General features: G+C 43.2%; 1 protein-coding gene across 9 annotated transcripts in view; it reads left to right on the forward strand.

Annotated features, from left to right (window-relative positions):
• The window catches only part of LOC143027843 (AKT-interacting protein-like), a 150,016-nt gene that overhangs the window by 27,643 nt on the left and 104,873 nt on the right, over positions 1-17,500 (forward strand). For 5 of the 9 annotated variants that reach the window (XM_076189493.1, XM_076189495.1, XM_076189496.1 and 2 more), the window contains exon 3: positions 8,315-8,872. The exons of the other annotated variants lie outside the window; for them this stretch is intronic. In XM_076189493.1, the coding sequence (XP_076045608.1) occupies positions 8,837-8,872 (36 nt within the window). In that variant the 5' untranslated portion in view covers positions 8,315-8,836. The remainder of the gene's footprint in view (positions 1-8,314; positions 8,873-17,500) is intronic. 9 annotated transcript variants of the gene reach the window in all.

Here is a 17,500-nt window from a genome sequence, read left to right on the forward strand (position 1 = left end):
TCTCACTCTCCAACTCTCTCTCCCTCTCCAACTCTCTCTCTCTCTCTCTCTCTCTCTTTCTTTCTTTCTTTCTCTCCCTCCCTCCCTCCCTTCTCACTCTCCCTTCTCTCTATCCCCCCTCTCTCTCTCCTTCTCTCTCTCTCCCTCTCACCTCCCTCTCACCCCTCACTCTCTCCCTCCCTCCCCCTCCCCTGGTTTTCGCTCCTTTCCCTCTCTTTTCCTCCTCACCCTCTTTCCTCCTCCTTTCTCTTTCCCCTCTTCCGTCCTTCCTCCCTATCTCACTTTACCCTTTCTTCCTCATCCTCCTTCTCATTCTCTCCTATCTCCTCTCCCTCTCCCCCCCTTTTCTTCCTCTTTCTCTCACTTCTTTCCTTCCCCCTCTTCTCTCCCATCCCCTTCCTTCTTCTCCCTCCCCCTGTACCTTTCCTCTTCCTCCTTCCTTCTTCCCCTTACTGCCTCCCACTCCTCATACACTCTCTTTCCTCTTTCCCTCTCCCTCTCCTTCCCCTCTCCCGTCCCTTCGTTCATTCCCTCCCTTCTCTCTCTCGTAAGGATAGAAGCGCCAACGAACCTCAGTCCACAACGGGTAATCCACCGACCGACCAATCCACTTGTCCTCTTCCACTCCCTCTTCCACCGTGGCAGCAGACGGCGTTTCCTTTGTCACTCTTTGTCCCAGATTGTCACCACTTCCGGGAAGTGGGACTGTGAACATGGACATAGTGTTGTGTATACGTCGGGGAATATGATGGACAAGTTCAAGAACATTCCTTCCGTCCGTCCAGCATAGCACAATGGTAACGTTCTTGCCTTGTGGGAATCAATCGCACAGCGGTTCGAGACTCAGTGGTAGGAGAGAGAGAGAGAAAAAAAATATATATATATATATAATATGTGTGTGTGTATATATATATATATATATATAAGGTGTGTGTGTATATATATATATATTGTATATGTATATATATATATATATATATATATATATATATATATATGTATATATATATAATATGCACACCTAATCGGTTTGGTCGTTAGGGTGCGTGCATATAACACATTGGAAGCATGCACGACTGAATTGCTAAACCTTACTGATCCGAATCCTGGGGTCTGCGACAATTTCTTTCACGAATTACGCACAGGAGGCGCAAGAGGTCCATCTGGCGTCTACCGGAGAGTATATTCCGTTGCGCGCGCGCAACCATATACAGTATGTATAGGGTCGGGGGTTGCAACGGAACTAGGTGTATCATGGGAGGGAAGACTGTATTATATCTAAGATGAGTGTAGCCTTTATACAACTCCAATATAACCCGTATGACAAAGGCTGGAGAGCACAATAGTTTGCATGGTGCATGTGAGCAAATTTTAGACTTGGGGTGGTATGTACATATGTATATATATATATATATATATATATACATATAAATATATATCTACAAAGTAATGTCGTAACACATTCATAAAATTCGACAAGAACCCACTGTGTTGGATAGGAAGAAATGAAATAGATGATATCTATATATTTCGATCACAGACTGTGACCCTCTTCAGTGGAATACTGAAGAGGATCACAGTCCATGATCGAAATATATGGATATCATCTATTTCATTCCTGCGTATCCAACACAGTGGGTTCTTGTTGAATATATATATATATATAATATGTATATATATATATACATCTACACTGAATGGTTCCCAGCGATCAATTGATATTTTTATTCAACCACAAACAACTTTTAATCCCATGCCATCGCAATCGAGACTGAAGAACAAAATGTCTCTATCGAGCGATTCTTCAGTCTCGATTGCGATGGCATGGAATTAAAAGTTGTTTGTGGTTGAATAAAAAAAGTATATATATATATATATATATATATATATATATATGTATATATATATATATATATATATATATATATATATATATATAGTGTCCGTGTCTGTGTGAGATAAAGAATGGACAGAGTGCTCAAAAGGAAAGATATACTCGTATAGTAAGGTGAATATGGGCGAGGCAACAGTTCTGTGAGATGGTTTGGGCATGTGGAAAGAACTGAAACAGGACTCGCTCTTTGACTGGCAAAATGAAGGGAAGATTAGTAATAATTGTTGCCTTGGGTTTCAGTGACAGGAGACCCGCAGCCTCATGGTAACCACCAACGGTCCTTCCCACAGATCTGTCTCGGAGGAAAAAACACACTGGGAAAGGTCAATGCAATCCTACTGAACAACTAAGTATAAGGCGTCCCGTGGGGAGTCTTAACGGAGGAGTGGCGAAATGTCTCTATTGGAGGGAAGGGTCAGGAGATCACCACTGGATGTTGATTGAGGGTGATAAATCTTTTATTATAAAGGGTTTCCAATAGCGAAAGGCGATGGGCACCATCATCCTGGTCCAGGATTATGGTGCCTTTAACCAGTTCTCTCGTCGGGGGGGATTCCATGGTCGTGTAGGTCGTGGTTCTTGATGGATCCTACTTGTAGGTGACAAGTGAGGCGCCTGGAGAGGAGAGTAGTCGTCATTCCTACATAAGTACGAGTTGCACAGTCCTCGTGTTGACATGTATGCATGTAGATGACATTTCTCCTCTGGAGGGGCTCGGGGGAGGAAAGGGGTTGGAAGACTTCTTGGACTGGCAAGATATGATAAAATTAAGATATTTATCTTCGGGTATTGGTTTTACGTTGCGGCGGATGATATTCCTCATAACTCTTTCTTCAGCTTTATATGCTAATGTCATGTGGCGTTTGTAAAACAGTTTTATGGGTGTCTTTGGGGCGTCGGTGTGGGGGTTATGTTCAAGGTCGACTTTACCCTTGATAGATCTCTACAATGTAATTAGGGAAACAGTTGTTTACAAGAACTTGGGAGGTCCGTTCAAGTTCGTGGTGAACAGGTGTCCAGTTCGAACAGTGGGTGAGCGCCCTCCTGACATAGGCATTAATAGTGGACCTTTCGTATCTTACGGGCGACTCACTTTGTCCATTTAGACACCGCCCAATGTTGGTTGATTTCACATGGACACTGGTTTTGTATCCAGAGTCAGAGTGGGAGATTTGTACATCTAGAAAGGGAAGGGAGCTGTTGATGCCATTTTCGGTTGTGAAAATGAGGTCTCATTCTTCCATGAGTCTCGGGCGGAGGTCTTCTAGTTCATCAGTGGTATTGAACCTGACGAAGATGTCGTCTATGTATATGTACAGTTGGTACTACATTTCATCTCAGACAGGACCGTTTCTTCTATTGTTCCCATGAAGAAATTGGCGAAGAGGACCCCAAGAGGGGATCTCATTGCCACACCGTCTATTTGTACATGTGTCTTTGGTCTTCTAAAAGGTACTTCGTTTGTGCATGGACGGAGAAGAGAGCGTAGGGCGTGGTCAGGGATGTCTGTATTCATTAAGTAAGGTTGAGAAACGCCTAATTAGAGGAAATGAAATTATAAAAAGATCATCAACGCCGAGATTTCCGTCGCATTTAATACTCGTACATGCATTAGAGAAAAATTGCTGCCGAAATACACACACACACACACACACACACACACACACATATATATATATATATATATATATATATATATATATATATATATATATATATACATATACATATATATATACATATATGTACAACACTGAATGGGTCCCAGTGACTAGAGATACATTTTTATCAACCACATCTCTCTTGATGGTGTAGTGGTCAAGTCACTACAAGCATTGGTCTCGTGCTGGCCTTGGTTCGAGTCCCCGGGCGTACCACGTTTCAGTTTCTGCATATGCATCCACGGTTCTTCCGATATTGATGGCTTAGAATTAAAGTGCACTGTGGTTGATAAATATATATATATATATATATATATATATATATATATATATATATATATATGTATGTATGTATGTATGTATGTATGCATGCATGCATGAAACACACAGGGACCACCACTATCAGGTGTCTGTTGTTGTCCCCCTCCCCCCTCCCCTTGGAATTGAGGGAGGATGGGCGGTACAGTGAAGACACGTAAGGTCACCAGTTCCCTTCATCGCAGTGACGAACCTTACACATTTTATTCTGGCCGAGGGCGGGCGATTTGATGCAGTCGAGTTAGTGACCACAGGCCAGAGCTGCGCCAAGTCGTCTGTCCCTTGACCAGAGCAAATATCAATAAGGGGCGTCGGTGTGTTGAAGGAAGTAATTGGATTGGCCGGGGGGACACCAATCACCAGCCTGCAATATCCAGGTTAATTGTGATTGGGTCTGATTGGGGTGGAGGTAGAGGGGAGTGGGTGGGGGGCAAGGAGTTTTGCCTTCAGTGGAGTGTTATTCCTGTATTGTTAGTCTAGATAAAATTGGTAAAGTTTGTAATTGAAGCGAATTCGCCGATATATTGGTTTACGTATTTTATTTATTTGTGTATTTGTTTATTATATTACTTAAGTCGAATTGAAAGATATGGCATTGCCTATGTGTGAGGCATGGTTGGTACAGAAGGAATATTTGATTATTTCTCTACTTGATATCGGTTTCATCTCATATATATATATATATCTTTATATATATATATATATGTATTTATATATATATATATATATATATTTATATATATATATATTCATTTTTTTCGCTGCAGCCACGGACTTAAGATTTTTTTTATTCCGTTTTGGCCTTGGTGGTTGGAGAAAAGTCTTCGTGGTCGGAGACCAATGCCAATTTTTTATATACCAAGTCTGTTCCTGTTTGTTGGAAATAGTATCAAAGTCGACATGACGTCACGAAGTTCTTAGACTGTTTTTCGGAGACGACGACATGACGTCACTAAGCTGCGCCTACCTCCACGACTCCTGGCGTGGAAAGGAAGTGTTTTTAACAAGAGTGTCTATTCTTAGTCATGGTCTCTGCTCGAGTGTTGTAAGGTCGTCCAGCACCTTGGGGGTGCCGGAACTGGAGTGAAGAGCGACGTCAAATAAGTCTGACGTAATATTTGCAGTGGAGGGTACTGGCGTCATAGAAATGACATAACATCAAATATCATGACGTCACAGAAACCCAAGTGGCACCACAGAAACGAGAATAACTTTAGAAGAGGAAATGACGTCATAGAAATGAGTGATGTTATTAAACGAGAATGACGTCATAAAAACAGAATTGTTCTTGTCCACGTACCATCAAGGAACAAAGGAGCTGGGCGACCTTGTTACGCCCACCCAACGTTTGTGACTAACAGGGTTCATCGTGGTTTACCCTTTAGTTATATGTATGCACACACACACACACACACACACACACCTCGTGGCGCAGTGGTTAGAGTTCTCGGTTGCCACTACGGCGGTCCGGGTTCGAATCCCGCCCAGGGCTGAAATTATTTCAGTATCGCTGCGCTGCGGGATGTTATTCCAACTCAAGAGATCATTAGTCCGTCCACATTTGGAATATGCTGTGCCTGTATGGTCGCTCAATCCCATTAAAAATGTTGACAGATTCCAGATATCAGAAATAGATAAAACGTGTCAACTGGTTACGGAAAGGGTGGAGTAGGGGGCAAAGGGGAAATTATTGTCTCAACCCCCCTTCAGTTGACAAACTAGAAATGTCTAGACATGGTGAGAGGGTAATGTTATTTTCATAAATATTTTTTTATTTTGTATATTCATGTACGATTTTTTATTGTTTTATTTTTTATTTTATTTGAGTAACGTGTGTGGTGAAACGGTTGTACCGTATGTTGCGTAGTTTCGTAGTTATTTCTCATTTTTCTACGAGTAAAGACTTCGACCAACCCTCTAATAAATCGCCTGGCAGGATTTAGAATAAAACATACAAATCTGTTTCTATAAGTGAAATGGTTAATCGATATAGTAGACGCGCTAAAATATTTGAAGTAAATAAGGGCAAAATGACGAAGCGGGTAAACATAGTGACGTCATGAATCCCGAGCGTGACGTCACGTCGACTCAATTTGGTAAACGTCGTTCATTTGGGCTCCTCCTACTCTTGATGCCATCGTTCACGAGATATTTTCATTTGGTTCCGTTTTATGTGTTACCAGCAATTGTCTCTTAGGGAAGAACTTGGAGATATGGTTTTAGCTGTCTAGGAAAAGATTTTGTGGAAATATACGATAATTTTTTTAGCCTCTTTCCTGAAATAGCTTTATTATTTTTATTCAGACTGTCCCAAAGCTAAGAGGAAGGTGTAGAAGAATAGGTGCCCCAAGTGATTTGGAGCTCCAATCCTCCCTAAAGGCAAAACTGGGACCTCTATTGTTCAAATGGTCTACCTCATGTAATCTAATCTAACCAAACCTAACCTAACCATTTAATTTCTGTATATTTTAATTTATTTTCTTACATGGGACCGTTATTCTTCAGGAGGGCAAAACTGGGGACGCTATTGTTCAAAAGGCGCAATTGGAGTCCTGTTCTTCAGAAGCTCCGATAAAAGAAAGCGAGATGATATATATTCTTATATATATATATATATATATATATATATATATATATATGATAACTATGATGTAAGAACACAACTTGAATAGGTTGCCAAACAATCAATGCGGTATACATACATGTACATGCATGTTAATAATATATGTTAATGTTCTGTACACTCACAAAAGTACATGTATACATATAAACTTAATGTAAGAATTTTTGTGTACATACAGTATGTACAAGTGTGTGTGCATGTAAAGGCACATGCAATTAAATTATTTTTTATTTATATATTTTCTGTTTGTTGATTCATTTAGTTGTTTGTTTATAGGAAACAAACAACTAAATGAATCAACAAACAGAAAATATATAAATAAAAAATAATTTAATTGCATGTGCCTTTACATGCACACACACTTGTACATACTGTATGTACACAAAAATTCTTACATTAAGTTTATATGTATACATGTACGTTTGTGAGTGTACAGTACATTAACATATATTAGTTGTTTCTTAACTGGGTTTCTTAACTGGGTTTCTTAACTGGGTAGTGAGTGTTTTGAAATTGTCACTGCCGAGTTGGATGCGTCGGCGAATGTAGATAATTTTTTGTGCGTAGTCGTTTTAATTATCTATCTAGTTAGTTATCATTACTTGAATTTTGCGAATAATAAGCCCGCGTCTTCAAGGCTACTTTTATTTATTTATTTGTTAATTAATTAATTTATTTACTTATTTTTTGTCTTCTCCACGATGTCGGAAGAAAGGAGAAGTTGACTGCGCCATCGGGGCTTGTTTTCGATCGAAAGAAATCTGGAATTATTATTATTATTATTATTATTATTATTATTATTATTATTATTTATTACCATTATTATTATTATTATTATTATTATTATTATTATTATTATTATTATTTTGTTTTATATTTGTTTTAATGAGCCACTTCCGCCTGACTGAATCGTCAGTGCTGTCGTAAAGGAGTTAAGAATAATGGATGGAAGGAAGTTAATGGGTTTATTAACTAGTTATAAAGTTTATTTTTTCTTAAAACTGCGCATTTTCAGACCTATAAGATCGTGTGGCAGTAACCAGAATGAATATACAGATCGTGTTTTTCAAATTGCTCTGAAAACAGGATAATTTTTTCGTTTTAGAAAATAATTTGTTTATTATTGTGTGGGTTTGTTCAATTAGGGTTGAACAGACGCCAGTGCAGAAAGTAACTAAATTTGTTCAGTTGAACACTGGACAAGTGTAAAGAACTATGTAAAACTGTTGACTGGCAAGGCTGTAGTGGAGTTACTGTGATGCTGTGGCAGAAGCTTTTATAAAACTTAACGCTGTGTTACTCTGCTTTGGGTAGTAGGAATTACCTTTTGTTGCTCTCCTGTGGCAAATGTTTTATAACGCGCTGTGTTGTTTCGCTGTGACGGGGAAAGTGACGCTCCGCCTTGCTTTGCTGTCTCAGTGGTAGATGGGCCGCTGCAGGTTCTGCTGTTGCGGTAGGTGTATGCACCCCACCTCATTGAAGGCCGGGTCACCGGTAGATTTCTCTCCCATAAACGTGTTAAGCCTCTCATCCCACCGTGAGGAGTATCTTGCAATTGAGTATCTTTGAGTACCCTCAACCCCGTGTATCAGACCTTAAAATACCTCCAGTCTGTGTATTGGGTCTGCCTACATTGTATCCAGTGCATGCTTGGACCCAGTCAAACTACCTCCAGCCGTAGCCCAGGATCCCCAGCGATCCTAGTACCTCCAGCCTTCGTGTTGTATCCCACATCACCTTCAGCCTCAGCATTGGATCCTTCTGCAGGACCTCCAGCCTAAGCACTTGATCTAACCATAGTATTTGATCTTCCTACAGTATCTCCAGACAATTGGAACCCGTTACAGTGCCTCCAGCCTCGGCACCGGATCCTACAATACCTCCAGTTGGATCATCGGATTCTCCGACAACACCTCCAGCCTTAGAATTGAATTCTCCTATGGTAGCATTGGCTACAACCGTAGTACCTACAACCCTCGTAGTCTTCAACAATACATCCTCACCATTGGATTCTTCTACTGGACATTCAGCTAGCATTGGATACTCCTACAGTGCCTCCAGCCTGTACTGTTGCTTCTGACTTGTTGTTGCCTCTTGTCATCGTGACGTCATCGTTGCCTCCTGACTTAGACAAAACATCGGATCTTTGGGTTTCCGAAATCGACGACCCTCATTTTTGACCGGTGAAACTTTGCGTCGTCTTGCTGGCGTAGGACCCAGAGAGCTTTCGGGAGTTCCTCCTGCTGCTCCCTCTGCTACAGCACCTCTTGAAAGTGGTGTTCTACTGCCAGGAGCTGGGCGTTGATCTTCATCATAGGGAACGGACAGCGGAAGATCAAGATGCTGGAGGCGCGCTTCCAGTTTCGTTATGTGACGGTACGTTAACACTGTTTTTAACGATTTTAACGTTTTTTTTTTAGCTTGTATGTGTTTAGTACATGTTTTGCCCTTCCTAATTTTTAGTAATGTTTTATGTTTTCGTTATTCATTCCTTCATTATTCATTATTTAATGACTTTTAAAATTTCTCACTTGGACAAAAGTCTAAACATTATATACCTACGTGTGTGTGTGTATATATATATATATATATATATATATATATATGTGTGTGTCTGTGTGTGTGTGTGTGTGTGTGTGTGTGTGTGTGTATGTGTATGTGTTCTCGTTAAGTAATGAGTGTTTTTGTTGTCAGGCCATTGTAATCCTTTTTGCAAATAATATAGGGAAGTTTTTTGTGGTGTTGCAGTCAAACAATATTGCTGATCGTTTTTGTATTCCTTTAGCCCTCTCTCCTCTTTACCGCTTCTATGATTCCACCTCTTCGGTGCGGTGTCTTCAAGGATAGACGCGCTGGTTATTGGTGATCAAATGAAAATTATATGCCAGTCTATGAACTTTACTTAATGCAATGGGTTTGGTGTATAGGAGGGATCACTGTTTGATTGTAGTTTGGATTTGTGTGTGTGTGTGTTTTCGAAGGATACGCCCAACACTCGTAGTGTTCATTAAATGTAATTTAGGTAAATTGTTATTTGCCCCTGGAGTTGTTTACCTTTGAGGGCGGTGAACTTCCGGTTGGAACAACTTTTTTAATTTTTTGATTTATCTATTTATTCATTTTTTGTCTTTTTAGATTCTTTTTTTTTCCACACATTCCTTTATATTTATTTAGTTCTTTTTCTAATCTGGTATTTTGTATTTCCTTTTTCTCTTTTTCTCTCGTGTATTTCTGTTTTCGGTCTTTTGTTTACTGGTTACTTCCATGACACAACAAGCGTTCTACCATCACCCATGCTCTTTTGCAAACCTTTCCAGCCCTTGATCCCTGGAATGACCTTGGCAGCAAAGAGTAAACGCGGCATTTCCTGTGCGACAACGCCTCGGCAACCCTTTGTAGTCTGGGGGCTAGAGGTGACACCATTCAGCTAATAAGGTTGGCAGGTGTTTGAAAGAGAAAGGATGAACTCTGGCAAAACATTAAGAAGGGTTTGAATAGATCGACCCAGAGACTCCCTTTAGATAGTGTCTTCTGGTTGGCGTCAGGGAATTCTAATCAACGGAAAATCGCTTCATTAGAGGTCTTGTCCTAACTGATGAATGCTACTTAGGCTCCTTTCACACTAGGCAACTAGTGACCGTCACTAGTGACGGTCACTAGTTGCCCAGTGTGAAAGTCTCGGGCAACTGCAAGCAACCAGAGACTGTCACCGAGTTGTGGAATCCTTTCTCATCATCTCATTAGTCGAAAGAATGGCATCAGTGGAGGAGGTGCTTCTGTTGGCTTTGCTGGTCAATAAAAAGAGACGGTCGGTGACGGCAACTGCCAGTGACGGTCACTTGTTACCAGACCGGACAACAGCCATAGCCTGTTGCGCATCCGGGCAACCTCAGTGACGTAGTGTAAAGGGCTCATTTTGAAATAATGGTAGGCAACTAGTGACGGTCACTAGTTGCCTAGTATGAAAGGGGCCTTAGCCTGGCTATCCTAGCACGTAAGGCAAAGGTGATTGCTTTGGTCGCGGTTGAGCAGGTACATGAAGAGAGGCACGCACACACACACACACACACACACACACACACACACACACACACACACACACACACACACACACACGCGCGCGCGCGCACGCACGCACGCACACATACGTACCATCAAGGCAACCTTTGTTTACAAAATACATTCCTCAGTTGCATTGGTCCCTACATTTTATGCTAGATGTCGCCTTGTGATTTTATTCGTTCCCAGATTCAATTTTTTTCATAAATGATGCGTCTAGAATAGAAAGGGGTAGATGCCACACCTCGCTACGGAAATATGGTTCTTAGAGCCTCTGTTGTTAAGAGGGAGAATGGCTTACGCGTGGCGCCAGCGTTTTCCCCTTTCTGTTCTAGGCGCCTCAGATGTAGGCAAACTATATATATAATTTAAAATTTGGGTTTATGGTACTTTGTTCAGCTGGATTACCCCCCCCCCCCCAAGCCCCGGGGCTAAATTTGAGGTATCATCAGGTAAGGATTTTCGTTAGAAAAAAGGATAATTTTGGTCGGGGTCGACGGGCGATTTGATTCAGGTGGAGTGGTGACCTTCACCTCCCCTTTGGTTGTCGGTGTGCCGTCTTTTACACGGGGCAAGTTGAGGGGGCAAGTCAAGCGAGCAAGTTACTTGCACAGTTTTCTTTGTCAAGCAGATGTTTACAGACGGCAAGTAACTCGCTCTCTTGCCTTGTCTCTTAACTTGCCCCGCGTAAATGAGGCTTTATTCAACGGTGAGCCTTCCTTCCCCCTGTTGTTGACATCTTTGACGAAGTGTCTCTGAAGATAAAATAAAAAGAAAAATACATTCATGCACAGTGAAGGGCTTTGTACACGCTGCCGTGTGTGTGCGTCTGTGTGTGTGTGTGTGTGTGTGTGTGTGTGTGTGTGTGTGTGTGTGTGTGTGTGTGTGCGAGCGCGCGCGTGTAGAAACACCTTCACATAGTAACACTGGGATGACACCGAATTATGTATTGCGTGACGTGAGTGATGTAATTAGTGACGTCATATAATTAACAGCCCTCGACACTAACCCCATCATTACTGTGGTGTCAGTGACCGGCGCCCGGCGATTTTGATCAGCTGAGATGGCGACCTTCCCTTCCCTCGCCCCCCCCCCCTTCCCCACGGGGTTGGTGGAACTGTCCGTAGACGATATTAATCATGTGCATGTTGGGCCGACCCTTCTGTGAATGGGGTCTGGGTCGAGACCCCAGTAGTACCGGAGGTTTGGTCCTTAGATGAATAAAATCGCCTAACGGCACGTGTATATGCACTATATATATATATATATATGTATATATAATATATATATATATATATATATATATATATATATGATACAGTATGCAAAGTAGACCACTTGGAAAAAGAAACTAACGAAGCAGTGGTCTACTTTACATAAGTGAACACAAGTACCCGTGTTCTTATTAGCAATATACAGTATATATGTATATATATAATATATAATATATATATATATATATATATATATATATATATATATGTATGTATCATCATCATCATCATTATTATTATCAATTGGGGGCACACGCCAGGAGGCGCGTTGCTTCACTCGCAGGCCGGCGCCATTCGCGACCACGGGCTCTCTCCGAGCGAGCAAGCAGTTCCCGTGCGGCCACCGCTCTCCCTCCGTGCCTTCGTTCCCACTTCCAACAACTCACGGCACGTCCGGTCAACTTGCCCCAGCCATGCATTCTGCTGGGGGTGGGGGTGGGGTGGTTGTCTCTTTCGATTTTATTCAGGTGAACCGCCCCTCTTCTCCCCCTATTGCCTAAATGGTATCACTGTTGCAAGTATTATGTGCGCAGGAATAGACTTCTTTTCCAACGGGTCCTTTCCCCAACTTCCGAAAGTTCACCGACCTAACCTAACCTAATTGAACTTAACCTAACCTTTCTTTGATATACTTAAAAACCATGGCATGTGGATTGTATGTACTACGCGTCGAATACAGCTATACAGTATATATATATATATATATATATATATATATATATATATATAATTGCAAAAATAATCACAAAAACGCGTGACTAAATGATCATGCAGAAACGACAGGGAAAATAAAGTTTCGGAATACAAAACGTTTTCGTCTATTACGACGAAAACGTTTTGTACTCCGAACTTTATTTACCCTGTGGTTTCTGCAATATATATATATATATATATATATATATATATATATATATATATATATATATATATGACGTCACCCAAAGGGCTATGGGGAGGGACCCAATATATCCGAAGTAGTGAAAGAAGGGACCTTTAAGGGAAGAATTCCTATAAGGGGGTGACTGTATCAAAACACACTCGTTTCATACACGTTTAAAACCCGCCCTTTCACATGTACCTCGTGGATAAGGGGGCATTCCGCCTTCCGGCACCATGCTCGGGTCTATTGAACATATAGAAAAGTAGAAATTGATGATTAGGTATTTGCCTATCCTCGTGCACAAATCATTCAATCACACATACACACGCACGCACGCACACACATATGCACGCACACACATACATGTACACACACAAACACACGCACACATACACACACACACAAACACACACACACACACACACACACACACACACACACACACACACACACACACACACACACACACACACACACCGGTGGCGGATTGCTACACGGCCCGGTGGCGGATTGGTAAGGCACTGGCCTCACAAGCCGGAGAACCGGGGTTCGATTCCCCGGCCGGGCGGAGACAAGTTGGGTTTATCTCCTTTCACGTGTAGCCCCTGTTCACCTAGCAGCGAGTAGGTACGGGACGTTAGTCAAGGAGTTGTGACCTTGCATTCCCGGTGTGTGGAGTGTGAGTGGTCTCAGACCTACCCAGAGATCTGCTAATAATGAGCTCTGAGCTCACTGCCGTAGGGTGGTGTCTGGCTGTCTCGAAAAGAGGCTGCAGCAGATCCGAGGTGAATACACACACCTGGTTCGAATCCTGCCCAGGGCTGAAATAATTTCAGTATCGCTGCGCTTCGAGTCGTTATTCAAACTCTCGTGGGCGGGGAGTTGGGTGTGTGTGTGCGTGTAAGGTCATAGCATTACCCTTAGATCGAACATACGAGCTCTGAGCTCTCTTCCAAAGACCAAGGTGAATCACACACACACACACACACACACACACACACACACACACACACACACACACACACACACACACACACACACACACACACACACACAGCTTAACGGTGCAGTAGTACAGCGATCCGAGTTTGAAACCTGTCCAGGACTGGAAAAAAAACATCACCGTTGCACCGCGAGCCGGCACTCCAACTCTGGTGGACGAAAAGTTGTGTGGGCGTGTGTATATATGCGTGCGTGTGGGTGTGGGTGCGCGCGCGCCCGCCCGCGTGTGTAAGGTCACAGCATAACCCATAGATCGGGCCGTCTATGAGTTATGAACTCTCATTCGGGAGGGTAAGAGCTGGTGATCAAGAGTCCAGCATGTGATCCAGTACCATGGTGAATCACACAGGCACGCACACACACACACACACACACACACACACACACACACACACACACACACACACACACACACACGACTCGGTGGCGCAGTTGGTAGAGCGCTGAACTGCTACGATAGTGGCCCGTATTTCTTGGTTCGAATCCTGCCCGGGGCCGAAATTATTTCGGTACCACTGCGCTTCGGGTCGTTACTCTGACTCTCGTGGGTGGGGAGTTGGGTGTGTGTGTGTGTGTAAGGTCATAGCATTACCCATAGATCGGACCTACGAGCTCTGAGTTCTCTTCCGGGAGGGAAATAGCTGTCGATCACGAGTCCAACACGTGATCCAAAGACCAAGTGAATACACACACACGCGCGCGCGTGCTTGCTTGCGGTGCTTAGAGTTCCCGGCTGCAGCTACGGGGGTCCGGGTTCGAATCGCGCCCAGGGCTGAAATAATTTTCGTATAATTGCCCTGTAAGTCGTTACTCCAACTCGTGGGCGTGTTAGGTTGTGTTTGCCTACAAGGTCACAGCATTACCCATAGATTGGTTATATATTAGCTCTGAGCTCTCTTCTGGGAGGGAAATAGCTGTCGATCACGAGTTCAACACGTGATCCAAGACCATGGTGAATCATACGGCTTCGGTGTAGCACACCAGGAATCAGTGCAACTCATTGACTACTGAAGTGAGATGTTTCCTGCTTTCCCAGTACTCTCTCTCTCTCTCTCTCTCTCTCTCTCTCTCTCTCTCTCTCTCTCTCTCTCTCTCTCTCTCTCACACACACACACACACACACACACACACACACACACACACACACACACACACACACACACACACACACGTACGTGCCACTGTTGTCCAACGTTTCCCCATTGTTTGTCGAGTTGCCGATGTTTAGAATTTGTTAGTCGTTGAGGGTTTGCGTAGAAGCGATTGTGAATTGTACACCACCGAACCACCCGAAGTGACCAGGTTTTACAAGTGCTCTCTTATGGGCTCTTGTTTACCAGCGCTTCTAACCTAACGGGCATTCTCGCGCCGAAGAGAATGGGGGAGGATTGTTTGTTTGGGAGGTGTGTAAATGAATAAATTTAATCATTGAAACAAGCAACTGGAGGTTGAAAATGTGTCTCGTATTGTCACATGACTCATAGAATAGGTTTGGGAGGTCCTTGTTTAGCAGTGGACATTGATTGTTTGATGAATTGACTTGGCACTGGCATATTGGAGCCGGCAATATTTGATATAATTGGCGATGATCGTGCAAAATATTAATACAGTGGATTTGGATTCTTTGCGGTTACAAGTATGTTTAATCTTTGGACTAACTCGAATTGGAAGAGGATTCCGATGGCTTGGCTGTTCGTTTGTAGGTGTGTGTGTGTGTGTGTGTGTGTGTGTGTGTGTGTGTGTGTGTGTCTGTGATTAACCTCGGTCTTTGGATCACGTGTTGGACTCGTGATCGACAGCTATTTCCCTCCCGGAATAGAGCTCAGAGCTCGTATGTCCGATCTATGGGTAATGCTATGACCTTACATGCACACACACACCCAACTCCCCGCCCACGAGAGTTGGAGTAACGACTCGAAGCACAGCGATACTGAAATTATTTCAGCCCTGGGCAGGATTTGAACCCAGTACCACCGGTACCGCCGTACTGACAGTCTGGGACTCTACCAACCGCGCCACCGAGAGAGAGAGTGTGTGCGTGTGTGTTTGTTTCATTATGGTTTTGGATCATGTGTTGGATTCATGATCGACATCTATTAGCTTCCCGGAAAAAGAACTCAAGTCCTCATGTATGGGGCGATCTATGGTTAATGTCAGCCATGAATTCTGTAGTCATCCCCTTCGTCTCCATTGAGGGCTGTCTTTTGTGGAGACAGGAACCCTGCGAGTAGGATCAAGATCAGTGGAACGTGCCACATGATGCCCATATAGTCAGAGTTGACGTTCACGAATTATATTGGTAACAGTATGAGTGAAGTAACTCGCTACCTGGCTTATGCCCCCAATTGGTGATTATGATATAGTTAATAGCGTGACCCCCCACGCGCGCGTGCACACACACACATACACACACACACACACACACACACACACAAAACTGCAGCTCCCTGCCCACCAGAGTTAGGGTGCCGGCTTGCACTGCTGTGATGTATTTTTATCCCTAGGCGGGGACCAAACTCAGATAGCTGCATTAGCGGTCGAGCGCAGTACCACTACGTCAGCAATCCGGTGTGTGAGTATATTTACCTGTGTATAGAATACAGGAAAGGAGGAATGTTCGCTGGGTCCCGTTGTTTACTCGCTAATTTATCATACCTAGACTCAAATTCTAAATTGCTACTGGACCAGCAATCCGGTGTGTGTGTGTGTGTGTGTGTGTGTGTGTGTGTGTGTGTGTGTGTGTGTGTGTGTGTGCGCGCGTGTGTGAAAATGACCTTTCGCTCGTGGGTGAGCGCACCAGCTGCCGCGTGACTGCCGCGCGGAAACGAGAACCTTTCCCACTGGTCTCGTGAGTAGCCGCTGACGGAGGGTAAAGAAGGCGGTGGCGTTGGCGGCGGAGGCGACTGACTGGCTGTCGTCGACGCCACGGTACGCCACCTTAGGGGGCTGGGAGTGGGGAGCTCTGACGCAATGGTTAATGTTTTGGGTGAAAGTCGCTTGGGGAGCTGCTTGAGTCATCTTGAAAGTCTCCCCCCTCCCTCCCTCCCTCTTCCGCCATCTCTCCTTACCGTGTCCACAGTAAGCGCCCCCCACCCCACACACACATCTAGCTGTACAAAAATTGCCAGGTGTTAGCCACACTTATTTTTAAGTTAAGTTAGTAATGCTCTATATAGTTTTTCCTGTGGTTAACGCCATTCTACTTTATTTACTTTTGGGCCAAATTCGGGTTCGATTGTTATGGATAGCATTTTGTGCCGTTCGTCTGTCACCTACCCCCATTTGCCTTAAGAAAAAAAAGTAACTTATCTGAGAAGTACCTGGTCAGGTTCGTCATTATTAACTAAACAAGGTTAACGCTTGGTCGACGAAGGTGGAGTGAATGCGGGTAAATATTCACAATCTCCGCCTTCTACCAGTCTGTTGAAATTCACTTAAACTAGTGCTTCCCAAAACAGGGGACGCCACTCCCCTCAGAGAGACGTAAAGTGAGGAAGATATAAGGGAAGGTGTGCGTGAATTCATTTGCTCAAAAACCATTGTTTAATAAGAACACTGAAATCCCTCCATGAACAGGTACCTACAGTTACATACGTACAAAGTATTATTCTATCAGTCACCCCAACCCGTTTTCTATTAAGATATAAACAAAAGAAATATATATTTTCATAAAAATACAAAATAGGTGGTGGGGGCTATGCTGGTCTGTTGGAAAAAAAAAAACTGAGGCGTCATACAAAATAGTTTGGGAACCAATGACTCAAGTAGTGTTGGTGGTGGGATGGGGGT

This window comes from Oratosquilla oratoria, chromosome 8 (genome assembly GCF_046742065.1).
Source record: "Oratosquilla oratoria isolate Oo_2021 chromosome 8, ASM4674206v1, whole genome shotgun sequence".
Lineage (NCBI taxonomy): Eukaryota > Metazoa > Arthropoda > Malacostraca > Stomatopoda > Squillidae > Oratosquilla > Oratosquilla oratoria.